This window comes from Saccopteryx bilineata, chromosome X (genome assembly GCF_036850765.1).
Source record: "Saccopteryx bilineata isolate mSacBil1 chromosome X, mSacBil1_pri_phased_curated, whole genome shotgun sequence".
NCBI lineage: Eukaryota > Metazoa > Chordata > Mammalia > Chiroptera > Emballonuridae > Saccopteryx > Saccopteryx bilineata.
The window spans coordinates 110237572-110260636 of NC_089502.1; the positions used below are offsets into that span (position 1 = coordinate 110237572).

Here is a 23065-nt window from a genome sequence, read left to right on the forward strand (position 1 = left end):
TATACAACAACCCAAATATCATTTTCACCTCTCCTGTATAAGGAAGTTAAGCATTCATAACCTAATCTATTCAGTGCATTTTCTCAACATAAATAACACAAGCTACTCTAAATGTTTTACATTTATTTCAGTGCATTACTTTCAAATCCTAAATGGAATGAAAAGCTAATTAATGGTTATACCATAATATTTGAGCACACTATAAAATCTATCCCACAAATCAATTCATGGCAATACTATAATTCACTTTAAAACAACTTCACAGGCACACACAAGAGGAAGAACATAACTTTTAAAACCTTTTTAAAAATTTATGCTGTCTACTTTACACTAAAAGATTTATTTTCACAAAACAACCAATTTCCAAACTCCTTTTCTAAGTCTGGCTTAAAGAAAGTTCAGTCCATTCGAATCTTCTGGTTTGTCATCCTATAAATGATGCTATCATATCCAGGATCCATGTTCCAAAGATTGTAAGAGATGACAATCACAGCCAAGGCCAAGGTGATCATTATCCAAAGTACCATGTTGAAAACCACGGAATACTCAAAATTATATTTATATGCAAGGTTATAGGGACTGGTGTTCTACAATGAAGAAAAGAAAGAAAACCATGAGGGAAGAATTTTAGGGTAGGAAATTATCCCACTGTAGTAGCTATGATTCATTTACCCAACAAACTCTTATTCCTAAGTAGCGTAGAGCTTATACAACTCAAGAAGGGGAGCCCTCAAGGAGAAGATAACATACATTGTTAAGTATAAACTGGTTCGACCGTTTGAGAAAATTTGGCAATACCAATAAAGTTGATCAATGTGCATATCCTATGATCCAGGAAGTTCATACCCTCGGGGAAACTTCTATATTTGTACAAAGAGACGTGGACAAGGATGCCCATTAACAGAATGGGTGACTGTGGTACATCTATACAATGGAAAACATAGCCGTAAAATGACTGAACTATACAGCTATGTTTATCGGCCTGTGTAACTCTTAAAACCAACATTGAGCAAAAAACAGAAAAATACATATAGTATGATTCCATATATATAAAATTAAAAAAACAGGCAAAACCAAACAATGCTGTTTAAGGATACATACAGTTTGACTACATGTCAAACTGTAAAGAAAAGCAAAGGAATGATCAACACAATATTCAGGACAGCAATTACCTCTCGATGGGGAGGGTAAGAGATGGTAGAAGGAGAGCTACAACAGGGAGCTGGCTCTTCAGCTATATAGTGTTACAATTCTTTTTATTCTTTAACTGGTATTACATGTTATCTACAGTCACATGCTGCTTAACAACTTTTTAGTTAATGACAGATCACATATGTAACAATGGTCCCATAAGACTGTAACGGTGCTAAAAATTTCCTATCACCTAGTGAACCTCATAGCCATCTTAACACCGTAGCGCAAGACATTACATTTGTCTACAGCAGAGATTTTCAACCAGTATGCCATAAGAATTTTTTTTTAGATTTTATTTATTCATTTTTAGAGAGAGGAGAGAGAAAGAGAAAAGAGGGAGGAGGGAGGAGCAGGAAGCATCAACTTCCATATGTGCTTTGAGAAGGCAAACCCAGGGTTTCAAACCGGGGACCTCATTGTTCTTCAGGTCGACGCTTTATCCACTGCGCCACCACAGGTCAGGCCACAAGAATTTTTAAAACATGTAATACCTGACTATTTAGTGAGGGGCAACGACCAATTTTCCCTTAGACCAGTGGTAGTCAACCTGGTCTCTACCACCCACTAGTGGGCGTTCCAGCTTTCGTGGTGGGCGGTAGCGGAGGAACCAAAGTATAAATAAAAAGATAGATTAAACTATAGTAAGTTGTTTTATAAAGATTTATTCCGCCAAACTTAACAAAAATCCGACATAAAGTACTTGGTAAGTAATTATTATTATATGCTTTAACTTGCTGTAACTCTGCTTTATAAATTCTATAAAGTAAAGTTACTTCCCTACTTTATAAATCACCATTACTGTGGAACCGGTGGGCGGTTAGAAAATTTTACTACTAACAGAGATACAAAAGTGGGCGGTAGGTATAAAAAGGTTGACTACCCCTGCCTTAGACTGTCAAACTACAAAATGACAACAGCCAATACAATAGCCGACCAGTGTGAATGGATCAAATTTATACTTTTTTTTTGGTCAGGTCAGCAAAAAATATATTTTAGTAGTTTATGTGTGTCGTGAGATGAAAAAAACTGGAAATTGCTGGCCTCCAGTATTCAGTATGAGAACATGCTGTAAAGGCTTGGGAGCAATTGGCTAGAGCATCTAGCTGAGGTGGGTAGCAGGCTACACCATCTAGGTTTCCGTAAGCACCCTCTACAACAGGGGTCCCCAAACTTTTTACACAGGGGGCCAGTTCACTGTCTCTCAGACCATTGGAGGGCCGGACTATAAAAAAAGCTATGAACAAATCCCTATGCACACTGCACATATCTTATTTTAAAGTAAAAAAACAAAACGGGAACAAATCCAGTATTTAAAATAAAGAACAAATTTAAATCAACAAACTGACCAGTATTTCAATGGGAACTATGAGCCTGCTTTTGGTTAATGAGATGGTCAATGTCTGGTTCCATATTTGTCACTGCTAGCTGTAACAAATGATATGATGCGCTTCCAGAGCCTGTGAGGCGTGCGTCCCAAGTCACAGGAAGTAGTACTGTACGTGAGTGACGCCTCACTCTGCATCATGAGAGTACATACAGCGCTCCTCTCACTGACCACCAATGAAAGAGGTGCCCCTCCCGGAAGTGCGGCGGGGGCCGGATAAATGGCCTCAGGGGGCCGCATGCGGCCTGTGGGCCGTAGTTTGGGGACCCCTGCTCTACAATTTCCCCACAATGATGAAACTGCCTAATGACACATTTCTCAGCATATCCTCATCATTAAGGGGCACATGATTGTATTTATGTATTATCTACTTAATTTGTTTTTTTTAATTTTTGAAAAGGAAAACAAATGATGGTTCATTTAACCACATCTTTGTCCTGAAACGATTGATATCTGCTGGGCTTTGGTGGGAGTAGGGTTAATCCAGTCCCATGCAAAGGCATTGAAAAATGTAATCCCTTCTGGCAAAGACACTGTTGGTAAACTCAGTTAATTCTGGCTAGAAAAAAAAGGTAGGAAAATAGCAGGAGCTCAATGTAGGCAGGGAAGCTACTGGGCCTTCAGCCTATGGGAACGGGAAGCCATGAACAAGTTTCAATCAGGAAGTGACATGATCAGGTCTGTCTTCAGAAGAAAACCTTGATGACCACATGTCAGAGGGATTTGGGAAGAGCAGGCTGACGAGCGAGAAGCTGAGGTAGTGAGGTGGGAGAAATGAGGGCAGGCTGTGTGGCAGTGAGTGGGAAGAAGAGACCGTAACCCGGCAGCCCCAGCACCTGGTGTGCTGCTAGGAAGACCCTGACTTAAAATGAATGAGAGGATGGCTACACAGTTGAGTGTTTACATGCAGAGAGCTTAGAGTTGAGCAAGCAATAGAGGATGTCACCCCTGAAGACTTTTTTTTGGGGGGGGAGTAAACGAGTTCTTTTTCACACTCACTTTAAATGTACATTCAGTAAATCTTAGTTTATTTACAGAGCTGCAATCATCACCACAATCTAAATTTAGAAGATTTAATCACACTAAAGAGAGAGCTCAAGCTGAAGGCCTCTTTTGCTCCATGAAGTAGGCGAGACCGCCGGTCCAGAGCTGAGGGGCAGACACGGACAGAAGAGAGAGAGATGCAAGCTGACAACAGTGCATCAGACTGGAGGTACAGGCAGAACGGAATCCAAGGGCTATCTGGTACGAAACCCCCATTTCAGGGTGTTCCTTTCAGTCTACTAGGTTTAACAAAATATAAATCTTAGATTTTACATTATAGTACATGAAAATGTTAATTTACTACCTTGTAGGTAAAGAAAAGCCGATGACATCATCTGATTCTTACCCCCTACCACATATACAATAACCTCAGAAACTACTTTCTGATAAACTCAACTTGTGCAATAAAGCAGCTGATTCATAAAGGCAATCTGACATCTCTGAGAAGACAAATTCAGCTCTGCAAAACGAACTCAGCTCCCCAGACAAGGGCACCTGCTTCAAACTGCCGCGTTCTTCTCTGGGGTCACTTCACAGAAACTGCAAGGCCTAAGTGGCCAATGTTCAAAGAATCTAGTCTCCCGTTAAAATTTAAATCTGCTTTTTAAAGAAGCATCTTGTTCTTTTTCCTCATTTGACTCCTCTTTTATCTCCTTAATCAGTTTAAATGTTCATTTTATGACTGTGCCCATATTTTAGTACTTGAAATTCTTGGGGGTCTAATTCTGCTGTCTGACGCTTTAGCTATCACGCACTCAAGGCAGATTGGCTCCACCTGTTTTACAATGTTCTGAGCTCACACTTGGGGAGACTAACTGTAGGGTCCCCTTTCCATCATGACTTGTGTGGAGGGTCTGTCCTGCCAGAGAGGTTTTCCATTTTACATGTACAGTACCACAGGTCTTACCAGCCTGGGACTGGGTATGAGGGTTTGTGTTCATTTCTTGGCCTGGGGCTTCCTGGGACTTGCAGGTAATATAAGGTGAGCCCCAAACCCACATGAAGATGATCCTGCGGTTAAGAATCCCCTATAAGACACCCCTAGAACCTACTATGACTGCACAAAGCCCAAGCTGCCTTCCGATCTCCCCCTGCGGAAGGGCAGACTGTGCTCTATCCTATACATACTCTCACTGAGGGCACAGGCCTCTCAGGGTCCCAGCTTTATACGGAAGGGTCAGTTCCACTCCCTCACCCGCTCCTCATCCTACACTCAGGGGCCAGAGACCTGATTTCCAGTCTCTTGGTAATTGAACTAGAAATGTTCCCTAGAAATGTACTGCCTGCTAACTACACATTTTTCAAGTTCCTCTTCTTTATTTCCTCAAGAATTTCCCTTACTTTCTTATATTTTGTCCAGCATTCCTGGATACCTTTTTTTTAAGTGAGAGGAAGGGAGATAGACTCCCGCATGCACCCCGACCAGGATCCACCTGGCAACCTGTCTGGGGCCGATGCTCAAACCCATCAAGCCACTGGCTGTGAGAGTGGAACAGAGAGATGAGGGGGAGAGAGAGAGGAGGGGAGGAGGGGAAAGAGGAGGGGGAGAGAGAGGAGGGGAAGGAGAGGAGGGGGGAGAGAGGAGGGGGAGAGAGAGGAGGCAGAGAAGAGGGGGCAGAGAGAGGAGGGGAGAGAGGAGGGGGAGAGAGAGGAGGCAGAGAAGAGGGGGCAGAGAGAGGAGGGGGGAGAGAGGAGGGGGAGAGAGAGGAGGGGAGAGAGGGGAGGGGAGGGAGAGGAGGGGAAAGAGGAGGGGAAGAGAGAGGAGGGGAAGAGAGAGGAGGGGGAGAGAGGAGGGGGAGAGAGGAGGGAAGAGAGAGGAGGCAGAGAAGAGAGGGCAGAGAGAGGAGGAGGGGAAAGAGGAGGGGAAAGAGAGGAGGGGAGAGGAGGGGAGAGAGAGGAGGGAAGAGAGGAGGGGGAGAGAGAGGAGGGGAGAGGGGAAGGGAGAGAGAGGGGGGGAGAGAGAGGAGGGGAGAGAGGGGAGGGGAGAGAGGGGAAAGGAGAGAGAGGAGGGAAGAGAGAGAGGAGGGGAGGGGAGGGAAGGGGAGAGAGAGGAGGGGGAGAGAGGAGGGGAGGGAGAGGAGGGGAGAGAGAGGAGGGGGAGAGAGAGGAGGGGAGAGAGAGGAGGAGGAGAGAGAGGAGAGGAGGGAGAGGAGGGGAGGGAGGGGAGAGAGAGGAGGGGAGAGAGAGGAGGGGGAGAGGAGGGGAGAGAGAGGAGGGGGAGGGGAGAGGAGAGGAGGGAGGGGAGGGGAGGGGGGAGAGAGGAGGGGGAGAGAGAGGAGGCAGAGAAAAGGGGGCAGAGAGAGGAGGAGGGGAAACAGGAGGGGAAAGAGAGGAGGGGAGAGAGAGGAGGGGAGGGAGAGGAGGGGGAGAGAGGAGGGGAGAGAGAGGAGGGGATGGAGAGGAGGGGGAGAGAGGAGGGGAGAGAGAGGAGGGGATGGAGAGGAGGGGAGGGAGGGGAGGGGAGGGAGAGGAGTGGAGCGAGAGGAGGGGAGGGAGAGGAGGGGAGGGAGAGGAGTGGAGCGAGTGGAGGGGAGGGAGAGGAGGGGAGGGAGAGGAGGGGGAGAGAGAGGAGGCAGAGAAGAGGGGGCAGAGAGGAGGGGGAGAGAGAGGGGGCAGAGAGAGGAGGGGGGAGAGAGGAGGCAGAGAAAAGGGGGCAGAGAGGAGGAGGGGAAAGAGAGGAGGGGAGAGGAGGGGAGAGAGAGGAGGGGAGAGAGAGGAGGGGAGAGAGGGGAGGGAGAGAGGAGGGGATGGAGAGGAGGGGAGGGAGGGGAGGGGAGGGAGGGAAGGGGAGAGAGAGGAGGGGAGAGAGAAGGGGAGAGAGAGGAGGGGGAGAGAGAGGAGACGAGGGAGAGGAAGGGAGGGAGGGGAGGGGAGGGAGGGGAGGGAGAGAGGAGGGGGAGAGAGAGGAGAGGAGGGAGAGGAGGGGGAGAGAGAGGAGGGGAGAGGGGAAGGGAGAGAGAGGAGGGGGGAGAGAGGAGGGGAGGGAGGGGAGGGGAGAGAGAGGAGGAGAGAGAGAAGAGGGGAGGGAGAGGAGGGGAGAGAGGAGGGGAGAGAGAGGAGGGGGAGAGAAGGGGAGGGGAGGGGAGGGAGGGGAGGGGAGGGAGGAGAGGGAAAGAGGAGGGGGAGAGAGAGGAGGGGAGGGAGAGGAGGGGAGAGAGGAGGGGGAGAGAGAGGAGGCAGAGAAGAGGGGGCAGAGAGAGGAGGGGGGAGAGAGGAGGGGGAGAGAGGGGGCAGAGAGAGGAGGGGGGAGAGAGGAGGCAGAGAAAAGGGGGCAGAGAGGAGGAGGGGAAAGAGAGGAGGGGAGAGGAGGGGAGAGAGAGGAGGGGAGAGAGAGGAGGGGAGAGAGGGGAGGGAGAGAGGAGGGAATAATGTTCTCGGCTGACGATGTTGTGGGGTATCCACACTGCTGCTCTTGTATATGTGCATGCACGCGCCTGTGCCTGCGTGCACACGCGCGCACGCGGACACACACACACACACACACACACACGCATGCGCGCGCGCACACACACTGAAATATGGCTGGCACCCTTGCTTATGACTCTCTAAATGTTTAAATTCAAAGCAAGGTCAAGGCCAAAAAATTAGAGAAGTAAATTAAATTTAAAAAGGTAGACACAGTGGATTCTGGAAAATGGGCTGTTCCACAGAGACAATGTCCCTACCGCCGGGAAAAGCAGCACCCCCGGGCTGAGAGCCACACCACTCCGTCACATTACCTTGCGATATCCCCTTGTGATACTGGTATTTGCATTATCTTGCTGGCTTTGACAGATTTACTTTTATCCCTAACTCAAACTCTTGCATTATCTGATTATCCTCCAAAGAACTGAGCATCACCGACAAAACAAACATACCTATGAGAACAAGAAACCTATGTGAGTAAGAAATCTATTTTGAGATTGGTTTTCAGATTTACTGACTCCTCATTCATGCTTCTGTAAGTGACAGAAGATTTACTGGGGTTTCTTTTAAGTTAATTTCACAATTTTAAAGCAGGACCTGAAAATACTCACCTCTTCTTTCGCCTCAAGGATAGTTCTTGTCTTCCTCACAAGGGACGTGTCGAAGGATCTGACAGTCACTAGCTCTACCACTGCGTTGCCACTGTAAAGGCCGTACATGTCATCTGCAAACTGAAGCCTTACTGACATTACTATAAATCCTAAATACATATTTAAATTACTTGTAAAAAATTATTTGTAAAGGTAATATAAATTGAACAAGAGACTGTACCTACAAAAACAACATGCATTTACCTATTGGCTCATGAAATATACTGTCTTAAAATAGGTGTCTTAACAGTTTTGATTATGTTAATATATTCAGAAAACTACATATTAAGCTTCAACATACATTTTCTTTTTGAGAGAGATAGAAGCATCAACTGGTAGTTGCTGCACCTTAGTTGTTCACTGATTGCTTCTCATATGTGCCTTCACTTGGGGGACTTCAGCTGAGCCAGTGACCCCTTGCTCAAGCCAGTGACCTTTGGGTTCAAGCCAACACTCAGCTGGCAACCTCAGGGTTTTGAACCTGGGACCTTAGTGTCCCAGGTCAACACTCTATCCAATGCACAACCACCGGTCAGGCTCAACATGCATTCTAATGTTCAAAATTACTTGAAGAAGAGCCTGGATTTGATGGCTTATAAACTGGGAGAAGGAACATAGGAAAGGGAAATGAAGGCATTTCCTGACTGGTCTCTAGTTAATCACAAATATCTAGAAAGATTTAACTAGGAACCCTCACTGAAGAGTTACAGGTGAGTAACTTAAAGGGCAAGAGAAAATGAGCATTTATTACACATCTACTAAACATCTGGTACTGTGCCTGGTGTTCCTCTTCGATTGTTTCATTGTGTTTCATGGGTACAGGGTTTCAGTTAGGGAAGATAAATTCTAGCAATGGATGGTGGTAGTGGCTGCACAACATAAATACTTAATGCCACAGAACTCTACACTTAAAAAAATGGTTAAGATGTTTAGTTTTATGTCATGTATATTTTAGCACAATGAAAAGAAAAAAGCCTTGTGCTGGAGTTGGCCATTATTCCCTATGCTGCCTCTGCCAGCATTTCAGATGTCCCCACATATATATATATATTTTTTAAAAATTTATTTATGGAGAGAAAGGGGGTGGGGAGCAGGACGGGGAGGGGAAGGGAGAGAGAGAGAGAAACATCAATTTGTTGTTCCACTTATTCACACATTCATTGGTTAATTCTAGTATGTGCCCTGACCAGGGATTGAACCTGCAACCTTGGCATATCAGGAAGATGCTCTAATGAACTAAACTACCCAGCCAGTGCCCAACTTACATCTTTGACTTATTCTATCCTTGGTCACTAAAATTAGAGGTTCTCCAAAGAAGATAACACTTGAATCAACATTAAGTATTTCACTAAGCAGATTTTTCCACTAAGAGGTTAAAAATGAAATGATCAGCCGGACCAGGTACTGACATATTGGATACAGTGGGATGCAGACGACCCAGATTCAAAACCCTGAGGTCACTGGCTTGAGCACGGGCTCACCAGTTTGAGCATGGGATCATAGACATGACTCCATGGTTGCTGGCTTGAGGAAGGGGTCACTCGCTCTGCTGTAGCACCCCCGCCCCCATCAAGGCACATATGAGAAAGCAATTAATGAACAACTAAGGTGTCACAACAAAGAATTGGCCTTGGCCGGGTAGTTCAGTTGGTTAGAGCACCATTCTGATATCAGTGCCTGGTCAGGACACATATAAGAATCAACCAATGGCCTGACCAGGTGGTGACGCAGTGGATAGACTGTTGGCCTAGGATGCTGAGGACCCAAGTTTGAAACCCCAAGATCGCCGGCTTGAGCTCAGCCTCACCAGCTTGAGTGAGGGCTCACCAGCTTGAGCACAGGGTTGCTGGCTTGAGCATGGGATCATAGACGTGACCCCATGGTCACTGGCTTGAAGCCCAAGGTCACTGTCTTGAGCAAGGGGTCACTGGCTCAGCTGGAGCCCCCCCAGTCAAGGCACATATGAGAAAGCAATCAATGAACAACTAAGGTGCCACAACGAATTGATGTTTCTCATCTCTCTCCCTTTCTGTCCCTCTGTCTCTCTCGCCAAAAAGAAAAAAAAATCATACCCTAACCCAGTGGTTCTCAAAGTGTGAGCCCTAGATTTCCAGGTGTGCCTTATGGTATTCCAGAGAAATATATGCCTGTTGGGGACCAAGAAACAAGGTTTTTGGAGTTTAGATTTTTGGGGGACAGAGGTGTGAGGAATTGGCTGTAAACTGACAGTCTGCCCAACCCCCCACCTCACTTGCCTGATTAGGTTGCAAAAGGCTCTTAAGCTGTGGTGCTGGATTGTTTACACTACCCCCTATGTTCCCCGGAAAGACTGGAAACAAGTTTCTTCTATCCTTTGTTTGGTGTAAAGTTAAGATGATATGTTAATTTGCTAATGGCCTCACTCTGCCCTATAAATAAAGCAAGATGCGGTTTTTGGGCACGCTTTGTTCTTGCCAGCAGTAATTACAGGGCCCTCCCACCCCGTATTTTCTTTTTTTTTTTTAAGATTTTATTTATTCATTATAGAGAGGGGAGAGAGAGGGAGAGAGAGAGAGAGAGAAGGGGGGGAGGAGCAGGAAGCATCAACTCCCATATGTGCCTTGACCAGGCAAGCCCAGGGTTTTGAACTGGCAACCTCAGTGTTTCCAGGTTGACACTTTATCCACTGTGCCACCACCACAGGTCAGGCCATATTTTCTTAATTCTGCGTATTTTCTTAATTCTGCACCATTCCCACTCAGGACCTGAAATTACTAGCTTCGCTGGTTTGCAGCATGTGCCCAGATATAAAAATACAGTAGTACCTTGAGATACGAACAGAACAACATACAAATTTTTTAAGATATGAGCTGCGACTTGGTTCGTATTTTTGTTCGAGATCCAAGCAAAATTCCGAGATATGAGTTGTGATATGGGAAAGCTGCGGCTAGTTGGCATGGTACATCAAGGTACCACTATAAATATAGTTACTCTATTATAGTATTTCATTACGGAAATACAGTGGTACCTTGAGATACGAATTTAATTCATTCTGTAACCGAGCGCGTAAGTCAGTCAACTCGTACATCAAACTGCCAATACTGGACCCGTGCGCCAACATGCTAACTAGCGGCAGCTTCCCAAATCACAACTCATATCTCGGAATTTCACTCAGATCTTGAACAAAAATACAAACCAAGTCACAGCTCGTATCTTAAAAATTCGTATGTTGGTCTGTTCGTATCTCAAGGTACCACTGTACCACTCTTTTTGTTAACACATCATTATTATATTTAACACATCATTATATTATTTTTAGATAAATACACCCAAATAAAATGGATAGATTTCTCAAAAAGAAGCGTATTATTGAAGAATCCAATTCTGGAAGTGAGCAAAAGTTAAGTGTAAATAAGATAGGACTTGAATGCTGATGGGCAGAATTTAATTTATAGCATTTTCCGTTACTTAACACTGAACAATAAGATTGGATTAGAAACCCACTCCTGGAAGCTTCAAGTGATTTTGGTTTAACATTAACAGAAGAAGAAGAACTGGCAGCTATAGCCACTGATCGTGGGTTGATGATTAAACATAAGGAATTGTCTCTTGAAGCCTTTTGGATTTCTATAAAAGAAGAATATGTGGCAATATCTAAAAAAGTTTTGAACATTTTACTATAATTTTCAACATCCTATTTATGTGAATTAGGATTTTCTACCCTCAACACAATTAAGAGTAAAAAGAGAGGAATTCTTCAATGTATTGATGAGGAAATGAGAGTTTGCCTTTCAAATATATGCCCAAACATTGAAGAAATCGCTAGGACACATCAGGCTCATGTTTCTCATACACACAAGAATGAAAAAACACATTCATGCCGGGACCTGCCAAATTGACTAAATCTTACTAAGAATGTATCTATAAATATAAAAAGGTAACTGTCTTTATTTTTTAACCCCTCCTTTTTAAGAATTCTAAAAAGCAAAACTCAAAAACTGTAATATAAAAATGTCTTTTAATGTCAGAATAAATTTAATTATGTCATATTTATTTCAATTACCATAAAAGCACTCTTGGATTTTATATTTTTCTTTAATATTTGACTTGTTATAACATTTCTCAGAAATTTGTATATAGTGCGCCTACAATTATTTGTAGGATTTTAAATACACCATGACTTCAAAAAGTTTGAGAACCATTACCCTAACCTCTCAGACCCTATTGATCATTTACCTTTTGTAGAGCATCAACAAGGATCTTAGAAGCATCTTGGAATTGTTCAGAATCTTCTCCATAGTGTTTCCCAATTTCTTCCAAACCTGCCAGTTCCAGTGAATATAAATCAGGAGAATGATCCCTGGCCAGATGCTTATGTCGAGACAACTTAGGAGAACAAAGAAACAAAATAAGGTGGATAAAGTAATGTCAAACACAGCCAGTTGAAGTGTTATGCCTAACTAAAGTAGGCTGAACAGAACCCGACCAGTGTGCCCAGTATACAAATAGACTAAAATGGTCGCAAATAGAGCTGCTTTAAATGAGTTTCCGATAAAACAAACCCAGCAGAACTCTTTTTTTTTACAGAGACAGAGAAAGAGTCAGAGAGAGGGATAGACAGGGACAGACAGACAGGAACGGAGAGATGAGAAGCATCAATCATTAGTTTTTCGTTGCATGTTGCAACACCTTAATTGTTCATTGATTGCTTTCTCATACGTGCTTTGACCGTGGGCCTTCAGCAGACCCAGTAACCCCTTGCTTGAGCCAGCCACCTTGGGCTCAAGCTGGTGACCTTGGAGTCTTGAACCGGGGTCTTCCGCATCCCAGTCCGATGCTCTATCCACTGCACCACCGCCCGATCAGGCAGAAATTTTTTATTTAAAACATAAGTCTCATTTTTAAGAGCAGTTATAGGACTACCTGAATATTTAATAAAAGTTCTTTTTTAAAATTTCTTAGTTTAAAAACTTCCGATATGAAAGAACAGATGGTTGGACTAGTCTGATCCCAGGAGAACAGTCACCAGTGCCCCAAGAGCAGCCCCCTCCTGCGTCCGCCCGGACCCCCTGGCTGGCCCTCAGCACTGTGCTTCCGGACTCCCTGACCTGGCCCCACTGCAAAGGGTTGGGCCACAACTTCAGCAAATAGTAAACAGGCAAAGTTTTCTATTTTAACCATCTTTTAAAAAAATCATTCAACAAAAAGGAAAAAAATATCTTTTATGCAGATTTAGTCCCTTCTAGACTTGGTCAAGACCATTGTTAGTCCAAACTGTTATTTCTATTTTAATTTTTAATTTTTTTTTTTCTGAAGTTGGAAACGAGGAGGCAGTCAGACAGACTCCCGCATGCGCCCGACTGGGATCCACCTGGCACGCCCACCAGGGGGCGATGCTCTGCCATCTGGGGCGTTGCCCTGTTGTAACCAGAGCCATTCTAGCGCCTGAGGCAGAGGCCATAGAGCCATCCTCAGTGCCCGGGCCAACTTTGTTCCAATGGAGACTTGGCTGCGGGAGGGGAAGAGAGAGACAGAGAGAAAGGAGAGGGGGAGGGGTGGAGAAGCAGATGGGTGCTTTTCCTGTGTGCCCTGGCTGGGAATCGAACCCGGGACTCCTGCACACCAGGCCGACGCTCTACCACTGAGCCAACCAGCCAGGGCCTGTTATTTCTATTTTAGAAGCAGGATTTAAGTTTTAATGTCTGACAAGAAATCAATAGCCAAGTCAGGGCTGCTGATAGGGTGGTCCACCCAAGTCCTATATTCTTGGAAGACATACCTTACTGTTTCCTAAGAGTAGAAATCCAAAATAATTTGACTAACATGAGATGAGTTCAAAATTCCCCACACCACTACTAATTCCTCAACTTCCATGGCATCATAAATCCAGGGCACACTGGATCGAACTTTTCTACTGGTTTCACTATCACTCAGACATTCTCTAGAAATGTCTTCTGGAACAAAAATAAATGGGACTGGCCTGACCAGGCGGTGGAGCAGTGGACAGAGTGTCGGACTGGGACACAGAGGACCCAGGTTTGAGACCCTGAGGTCGCCAGCTTGAGCACAGGCTCATCTGGTTTGAGCAAGGCTCACCAGCTTACCCAAGGTCACTGGCTTGAGCAAGGGGCTACTCGGTCTGCTGTAGCCCCCCGGTCAAGGCACATATAAGAAAGCAATCAATGAAAAATTAAGGAACTGCAACGAAGAATTGATATTTCTCATCTCTCCCTTCCTGTCTGTCTGTCCCTATCTGTCCCTCTCTCTGACTCTCTGTCTCTGCCACAAAAAAATAAATAAAAAAAGATAAATGGGACTGAAAAATTAGAGCAGCCTACTTACCAAACTTGAAATATCATGGAGAACTTGCAGTTCAGAAAGAAAGAGCAAATCGACCTGCAGAGCCGAAAGGAAGGAACATTGCTTTCAATATGTACCCGAGATCTGTGTTCACCATTTATCAAACGAGGCACAGGCGGTTAAAAATGTTAAGCACATTAAGTGATTTTATGTCACAGCTGCTTCCATTTGGTAGGTTCATTTCAACTGAAAATATATGTAAAACATTATTTCCTAACAGAAAGGTGATAGTCATTCCCCAGCACGGTGACTACCGCTCAACAGCCATATTTCTGATAAAGCTATGAGGAAGCATCTACCAGGCGTCCCCAAACTACGGTCCGCCGCATGCAGCCCCGAGGCCATTTATCTGGCCCCCACCGCACTTCCAGAAGGGGCACTCTTTCACTAGTGGTCAGTGAGAGGAGCACTGTATGTGGTGGCCCTCCAATGGTTTGAGGGACAGTAAACTGGCCCCCTGTGTAAAAAGTATGGGGACCCCTGAAACTCTTTAGTTTTCCCTCAGGGCATCAGAACACTGCAGCGCAGGCCGGCCCGTGGCCCAGTTTGCTCACATCCCTTGAACCTGTTCTACATGGGAGAATAAAAGACGGGGTCCTGGTCAACCACAGTGGTAGAGGGGAAGGTGCCAGAAAGGTGACATGCCATATGGTTAAGGTGTATGAGCAGGCGGTGACACTGACACACAGGAGTCAGAAATAAGGGTGGTTCCCTTCGCCACACTTTCAAGAATGAACTAGAAAAATGAGGGAACACATCAGAAGTGGCAGTGAATAATGGCGCCCATATCACCAGACTGACACAGCTCTATCAGCCATATTTCCGGTTTGTCTGGATTAACTGGTGGCAACCCTCATGCTAGAATGTAATACTATTTACTACTACAGCTCAATGCACAAAAGTTTATTCATGAGGTTCACAAGAAAATTACACTAAAGGAAAGGATAATTTACTCCAGCCATAAAGTTGTAAAACTTTTCATTCTCTAAAATGTCAAGTTTGCTCTAAAGTCAGGAGCATAAGAAATTGGAAACCAGTAATTTATTTATTTGGTAACTGTACTTACCTCACTGTTCCTACTCAGAGAACTGAGGGGAAGTGAATTGAGAACAGAGTTTTCTTGAAACAGGCGATTGTGGAGCTGCCGTAGCGTTACTGAAAGATCCTCAAAGGCCGAGTTTGCCTTCCCCACCATATACACTCTCTGCAAGGAGAATCCAAAATTCTAGGTTATGTTCTACAGATTAATTCCAATATACAGAGGCCTGACAGCATTGTTCATAAAACTTGTTTTACATTTTCATTAACTAATGAAAGCTAATTTGTTACAGCATCTTAAATAAAAATTTGTATTACTTACTTCCTCGCTGGGAGCCAACTGCAAAACTACAGGAGTTTCTTCAGAAAATAATGAGTGAATGGAATTTGCAACACTGTCGAGACTAAAAGGAACTGCCTGAAATTTAAGAGTAAGACCTTAATTATTATCCCAACCAAACAAGGTGGGAAGAAAAATCATTCAGATGGTATTTGAAAAGAAGGCTTAAAAAGTATCAGCACTTTCTATGGAAATTCAAATGACCCATATCACATCCAAACACAAAAAAACCCTTTTGAGGGCACAGGTCAAACAGCCTCCTCCGGGCCAACAAGTCTGTCTCCCAATGTGCCTGAACAGGAAATAACCTGTAAACAGGAAGGACGCGACACTATCTTTCATAAGCCATCCTTTTCTGGTGGTCATTTGTGTACTTTAAGCAGCACACACTTGGTTTCAATATTAATTAAATATGCCACAAAGCATATGCCACATTCTGCCATAAATTATTAACTTTCAAGAGGTCAGAAGAATCTGAACCAAACTGAATTGAAAGGGAAATAGACCTCATTTATATATTTCAAAATTTACAAAAGCTTTACAAAGATTTAGGAGTTGTCTTCAAGTACACTGAAGACTCTTAGACAAGGCATAAAGTATGTCACAGAATGTCATAGGTCCTTTACCTTAGGATCATACAGGTTTTTGTTTTGTTTTGTTTTGTTTTTCTGATGTGATAAGCAGGGAGGGAAAGAGACAGACTCTCACATGCGCCTGACCGGGATCCACCCGGCACACCCACCAGGGGGCGATGCTCTGCCCATCTGGGGCATCGCTCTGTTGCAACCAGAGCCATTCTAGCGCCTGAGGCAGAGGCCACAGAGCCATTCTCAGTGCCCGGGCCAACTTTGCTCCAATGGAGTCTCGGCTGTGGGAGGGGAAGAGAGAGAGAGAAAGGAGAGGGGGAAGGGTGGAGAAGCAGATGGGTGCTTCTCCTGTGTGCCCTGGCTGGGAATCGAACCCGGGACTCCTGCATGCCAGGCCGATGTTCTACCACTGAGCCAACCGGCCAGGGCAGGATCATACAGTTTTAATTTGAAATAACTAATTGTGGTAAAATCTGTTTTTCTTTGAATTTTTTAAATTAAAGTAACATACATATAATACAGTGCACAAATTGGGGTAACAGGTCAAGGAATGTTTACACATGGATACACTCATACAACCTAACCGGATCAAGACAAATTTCTCAGGACCCTAGAGGCCACCCCACCCACTCCCTGCACCCCTAAGGGAAACCAGAATTCTGACTTTTATTCCCATAGACCTGTTTTTGCACCACATTATTTTTAACAATCAATTGTGGTAGTTTCCCCCCTCAAAATAATTATTTTATTCTCATGTGATGGTATTAAAACAAGCAGTATGGTAATTTTCCAGTAATGCCCCTTACTATTTTTTTTTTAATTATTTTTTTTCTATTTTTTTTTATTTATTCACTTTAGAGAGGAGAGAGAGAGAGAGAGAAAGGAGAGAGAGACAGGGGGGAGGAACAGGAAGCATCAACTCCCATATGTGCCTTGACCAGGCAAGCCCAGGGTTTCGAACCGGCGACCTCAGCATTTCCAGGTCGACGCTTTACCCACTGCACCACCACAGGTCAGGCTATGTCCCTTACTATTAAAAAGTTCATGTTTATAAGCAGCAAATTAATGCTAACATGATATAGGTGGAAATGCATGTGATTATATAAATCTTACTGATCAAATCCCACCATTAAAATTAAGTTTCTCAATTTCATGATACTGTGAAACAAAATCATTATTTTCCTCTTAAGATGCATATTTTCCAAAATATTTTCCACTCTTTCCAAAATTCTCTTAACATGAGTTAATGAGCAAGTGAAGAAGGGAGAAGAAAGTTCAAACTTGGGAAAACACACTGTCTAGCTCCCTGAGTCAGCCACAAGAGCTCTCTTTGCAATCACAGTTTACCTCCTCAGACCCTGGAGGGAATACTAACACTTGTAACAAGTTCTCCAGTCTCACTGCACCTGGTGAAATGGCACTCATGGCAGAAAAGTTGAAGATTAAAGGTGACACGTCCCTAGCAATCAAACTGGAGAAGCTACTGAGTCAGATGCTTGCCAAACCATGAAGGAAAAGAAAAAATTAGATGGACCACTAAGCTCAAGAGGGTAAAAGGTCGGCTGCTTAAAATACAGTGATTATTTCTTCTGCTGCACTATAAGGTTACGCACTGCTTGTCCTACAGAAAGTGGAATTTCTGTATCTGTATGAATTGAAATTCTAGTGCAGTGGTTGGCAAACTCATTAGTCAACAGAGCCAAATATTGACAGTACAACGATTGAAATTTCTTTTGAGAGCCAAATTACTGAAACTTAAACTATATAGGTAGGTACATTCCTTATCGAGGTAGTGCCCGCACGTGGTATTTTGTGGAAGAGCCACACTCAAGGGGCCAAAGCCGCATGTGGCTCGTGAGTCGCAGTTTACTGACCAGGGTTCTAGTGGAAACAGCTAGCTAATCAAACAGACGCTTTATTAAGTGGAATTGTAAGACATTCTTTTTTTAATTTATATTTTGCAGGTTTTGCCCTCTGAGCCTTATATCTCATTTATCACCTATTGCCAGGAAAAGTATTAGGAGCAGTCAGTCAGGGTCAAGGACTAAAATGAGTTCATTTCACATCGTTTACTCATGTAAAATGAAGCTAGTCTGTTTTAAAATGTTTAGGTTTGGATTGTATGCTAATGAAAATCTTAATAGCATTTTGAATTTTCATACACTTATTTTAAAGGAGTCTTCCACAATGATTTTCAGAAATCACAGAATCACATTCAGGCAGTCCCTGAGTTATGAATGACATAGGTCCTGTAGGTTTGTTCTTAAGTTGAATTTGTATGTAAGTTGGAACAGGTACATTTACCTATTAAATGCAACTTAGATGTTTGTCTTAACTTAGTACTTTTTTTTATTTTACCTTTCTGTGTATTTAAATACTTGAACATTTTCAAACCTACAGAGCCTACCTCGTTAATAACCCAAGAACTGCCTGGACTTAATAATACTTGAGCCTTTTGATTTTTACTGTTCCCTTCCATTTACTGTGAAATTCTGGTTTCTTTAGTTCATTAATTTTCAATCTTTTCATTGTCTAACATGTGCACTTAAGGCTATAAATTTTCCTTTTTTTTTTACCACTTGAGCTGCATCCCAATTTTTAAATATATGGTACAGTCACTGACAGTTTCAAATAATTTTGAAATTTGAAATTTTGAAACTGTCAGTGATTTTTCCCCTCAATCCACAATTTATTTAAGAGTGCATCTATTCCAACTTTCTTTTCTTACTTTTATAGAAAAAAGCTATATATACAAATCATTTAAGAAGACAAATAGCTCTATAAGAGTTTTTTTTTTTTTTTAACAGGGACAGAGAGAGAGTCAGATAGAGGGATAGATAGGGACAGACAGGAACAGAGAGAGATGAGAAGCATCAATCATCACTTTTTCGTTGTGACACCTTAGTTGTTCAATGATTGCTTTCTCATATGTGCCATGACCGCGGGCCTTCAGCAGACTGAGTAACCCCTTGCTCAAGCCAGTGACCTTGGGTCCAAGCTGGTGAGCTTTTTGCTCAAGCCAGATGAGCCCGTGCTCAAGCTGGCAACCTCAGGGTCTCGAACCTGGGTCCTTACGCATCCCAGTCTGACGCTCTATCCACTGCGCCACCACCTGGTCAGGCTCTATAAGAGTTCTTATGATAAGTTTGTCCCTCCCTTCACTTCCCATTCCTCTGAGGTCCTCAATTTCAAATCCTTTGTTTCCTTTTCCTATCTCTATATAACATGATTATATTACTGTTTTGATTTTTTAATTTTAGGCATTATCTATTTATTGCCCTTTATAGAAAATGAGAATTGAGGTCTCCACATCACCAACCACGGTGGCATGCCCTGCCCCGTATGTGCACTCCATCTCTCTCTCTCTCTCTCTCTCTCTCTCTCTCTCTCCACCCGCCCAATAGTTCATCATGATTTTCATTGGATCGACATCATTTCATTATTATGACTAGCCTTATACTATACAAATTACTGCTTTTCCATTTTTGCCCCTCAGGTCCCTAATGGCAATAGATAAAAAAATCTGCTATCATCCTACTCTCATTCCTTTGTAATAACTGTTTTTTCTCTGAAGCTCTTAAGATTTCAGTGCTCTTGATGGTTCCTCAATTTCATTATCTTGATTTGGCTTTAGTCTCCTGGGTGTTCATAGTGCTTTAAAGCTGAAAAGTGTTTAGCTTTCAAAGTTTTCAAATTTAACTGCATTGTGGTCAGAGGGGGTGGTTTATATGATACTGATTTTGCATTATCTGTTGAGATCTCCCTCATGACCTAGTACACAGTCATTTTTCGAACCAGCGACCTTAGCAAGCAAGGTCGAGGCTTTTATCCACTGTGCCACCACAGTCATTTTTCTGTAAGCATAACATGTGTGTTTGGAAATAATCTACATTAAACCGCAGGAAGTCTGAAAAAAAATTTCCAAAAAACCAGCATCATGCAGACTACAGTCTTACAATGTAATGACATTAGAAATTGAAAAATTAAAAATGATTTTAAAAGAACCCACACAAACACTTCTAAATAACTCATGGGTTAAAGAAATCACAATATAAATTCTGAAATATTTAGGAGTAATGTCAATGAAAGCACTACGTATCAAAATGTCTTATAGCTGCCTCATGGTTTCTATCCCTTCCTTTAACTCTCACAATTTTTTTTGTGAGAGAAGAGGGACAGGAAGGGACAAGGTGAGAAGCACCAACTCGTCGTTGCTTTCACTTCAGTTTTATGTTGTTTGCTTCTCCTATGTGCCTTGACCGGGGCAAGACAGTGTCCTCTTGCTGAAGCCACTGACCTTGGGCTTTTCATGCCAACGACTTTTGGAGTCAAGCTGACAATCCAAGCGTTGGGATCTAATGGACAATCTCCATACTCAAACAAGCGACCCCATGCTGATCCCAGGCCCTCGCTCAGAGCCAGCAACCTTGGGGCTTCAAACCAGTGGCATCAGCATTCTGGGCTGAGGCTTTAGACACTGCTCCACTACCGGTCAGGCAACTCTCACAATTTTAACGTATTTTCAAATCTCTTTGAAACTAGTCTATTGGGGATGAATTGCTTATTGTGCCCGCTGACTCTCTCATGGCACTTTTTCCTCCAAGTGCTTTGTAAATTTGATTCATCTTTAAATTTTCCCCCCAAAGGAGCCCTGGGCTGTGGAGGTATCCGTCTGGGATGGGCCGGGTGAATCTGCAGCACAGCACAATCTTGCAGTTTCAATTTCTCTTGGGGACTCTGAGGGTACCACAGCCAAGGGTGGCACTTGTTTTTCTCTGGTAGCCTTGGGGCAGCTGGGGTCTTACTAGTTCTCAAGAACAATACAGCACTGTGCAAACACTGGCTTTCTGCACAGAACACAATTCCAGCTTCAGATCCTGCCCAGAACTGTGGCTTCTGAGTTTCCTGTTCAAATGTGGCACCTGTGTGTGTCCCTTCCTTGTTTCCAAGTTATGTTACACATGTAAAAATGTTTTGGCGACTTCCATATGCTTGTAGGGGAGGGAGGGCCTCTCACAACAGCTCAGTCAGCTTTGTCACTTAGAAGGCTAGTGAAGGAGTAAGTGAGCCAGCCAGACAGCCTCCTGTCTCCTAACACAAAAATGAGGTAAAATTCTGAAGGAAAATTGGAAAGATCATGCCCAAGAAAGTATCAGCAGAACACACTGTCAACTGGTTTCACTTTTTCGAACCTCTGACTATTCTAAGAGTGGGGCAATTGCTTAGAAAGTACTCCCACCCATAGGAAAAAGACAAGTTTCAATAAATTTTTAACTATCATGTGATTTTTAAACAGAAGTTATTTTAGTTATCAATCAGTGCATTAAAAAAAGAAAATAAAAATGACAAGTGTGTCTGGAACACAATTCACAATGATAGCTGACAGGACAAAATTAAAAATGTACCTGGTTAGCCTGACCAGGTGGTGGCTCAGTGGATAGAGCGTCGGACTGGGATGCGGACGACCCAGGTTTGAGACCCCGAGGTCACCAGCTTGAGCGCGGGCTCATCTGGTTTGAGCAAAGCTCACCAGCTTGGACCCAAGGTTGCTGCTTGAGCAAGGGGTTACTCAGTCTGCTGAAGGCCCACGGTCAAGGCACTTATGAGAGGGCAATCAATGAACAACTAAGGTGTTGCAACGAAAAACTGTGATTGATGCTTCTCATCTCTCTCTGTTCCTGTCTGTCTGTCCCTGTCTATGCCTCTCTCTGGCTCTCTCTGTCTCCGTTAAAAAAAAAATTTACCAGGTTAGCCTGACCAGGCAGTGGTGCAGTGGACAGAGTGTCAACCTGGGATGTTGGATCCAGGCTTGAAACCCCAAAGTCACTGGCTTGGGCGTGGGGTTGCCAGCTTGAGTGTGAGATCATAGACATGACCCCAAGGTCGCTGGCTTGAGCCCAAGGTCACTGGCTCAGCTGGAGCCTCCTGGTCAAGGCACGTGTCAGAAGCAACCAACGAACCACTAAAGTGCCGAAACGCTATACCAGTTGATGTTTCTCATCTCTTTCTCCATTTCTGTCTATCCCTGTGCGTCCCTCTCTGTTTCTCTCTCAGACAAAAAAAAATGCATCCTTTTAATTTTTAATAATAAATACTCACATTCTCCAAAGGGTACGAAATGACACTGCCCGGGGGTAGAGCGAGTTTGTCCACTCCCTTCACCATCACCGTAACAGTAGCCTGAGGACGCTGGAATAGGTTACCCACGGCAAGTCCCGGCCAAGGAAGGTCCTAAACGTGGAAAAGCATGAAATGGTGCTTAATTATCAATTCAGGAATCCACGCCCCAGCAACATCTACTAAACAGAGTTCAGGGGTTCTGGGATGACACTGGCAATGGAAATGACCAGGGAAAGCAAATGTTTCATTAAAGGCAGCAGTTGCGATCTCCCAATCAAGGATGCAGATTTCTACCTTCATTTTCTTAAAAAGTTCTACAGATTTGAACAATAAAGTTTAAATAGTAAGTCACTTCAAATTGGTGGAAAATAGAAGGCAAGTAAACAAAACAGAGGCACTTTTCAAATTCCAGATTACAAAATAGTCTTGTCTCCATGTAAGCATTTTTCCCCCTTCAGTGTCGTCTGTCCTTATCTACAGCACCACCTTTCTCTTTTCGTGACAGGGAAAGACTGTCCTTAAAACATTCTCATTAGACTAAGCTTTTTATAAGGAAAACAAAGTTCTTGCTGAAAGGAACTCATTGGTTTACTACTAATTATTCCTAAAGGTTATTTTCATTGCCATTTGTAGTCAAATTTAAGTCTGTGAAGAACAAAGTACAAATTTCACCCTTAAATGTGAAGAACCAGTCCAGTCCTAGGAGCTCAGAGCTCCTCCCACCGGCCCCCAGGGCACCCAGGACCTAGAAGGACAAAGTTCCTTTGAGTGACTGATGGTATCTAGAGACCACATCAAAAGCACCAAACTCATAAAATGTGAACAGATAATGACAGGAAGACAGAGCAAACTAAATCCCTTTTCTTCTAGCCCCTGGCTTTAGGTTTCTTATACTGGCTGGATCTTGGCTTCTCCCGCTACTACTACGTTACAGCTTAACTGTAGGAAACCATGGTCCCAGGCC

General features: G+C 43.7%; 1 protein-coding gene across 3 annotated transcripts in view; it reads right to left on the bottom strand.

The window, feature by feature from the left end:
- Positions 1–299: 299 nt before the first annotated feature.
- Positions 300–23065, bottom strand: part of ATP6AP2 (ATPase H+ transporting accessory protein 2) — a 30202-nt gene continuing 7436 nt past the window's right edge. Inside the window, exons 3-9 of one of the 3 annotated variants that reach the window (XM_066249533.1) lie at positions 22081–22212; positions 15377–15472; positions 15083–15220; positions 13999–14052; positions 11893–12042; positions 7639–7758; positions 300–587 (exon numbers count right to left, since the gene is read on the bottom strand). In XM_066249533.1, the coding sequence (XP_066105630.1) occupies positions 399–587; positions 7639–7758; positions 11893–12042; positions 13999–14052; positions 15083–15220; positions 15377–15472; positions 22081–22212 (879 nt within the window). In that variant the 3' untranslated portion in view covers positions 300–398. The remainder of the gene's footprint in view (positions 588–7638; positions 7759–11892; positions 12043–13998; positions 14053–15082; positions 15221–15376; positions 15473–22080; positions 22213–23065) is intronic. The other 2 variants (XM_066249535.1, XM_066249536.1) reach the window with 2 other exon arrangements.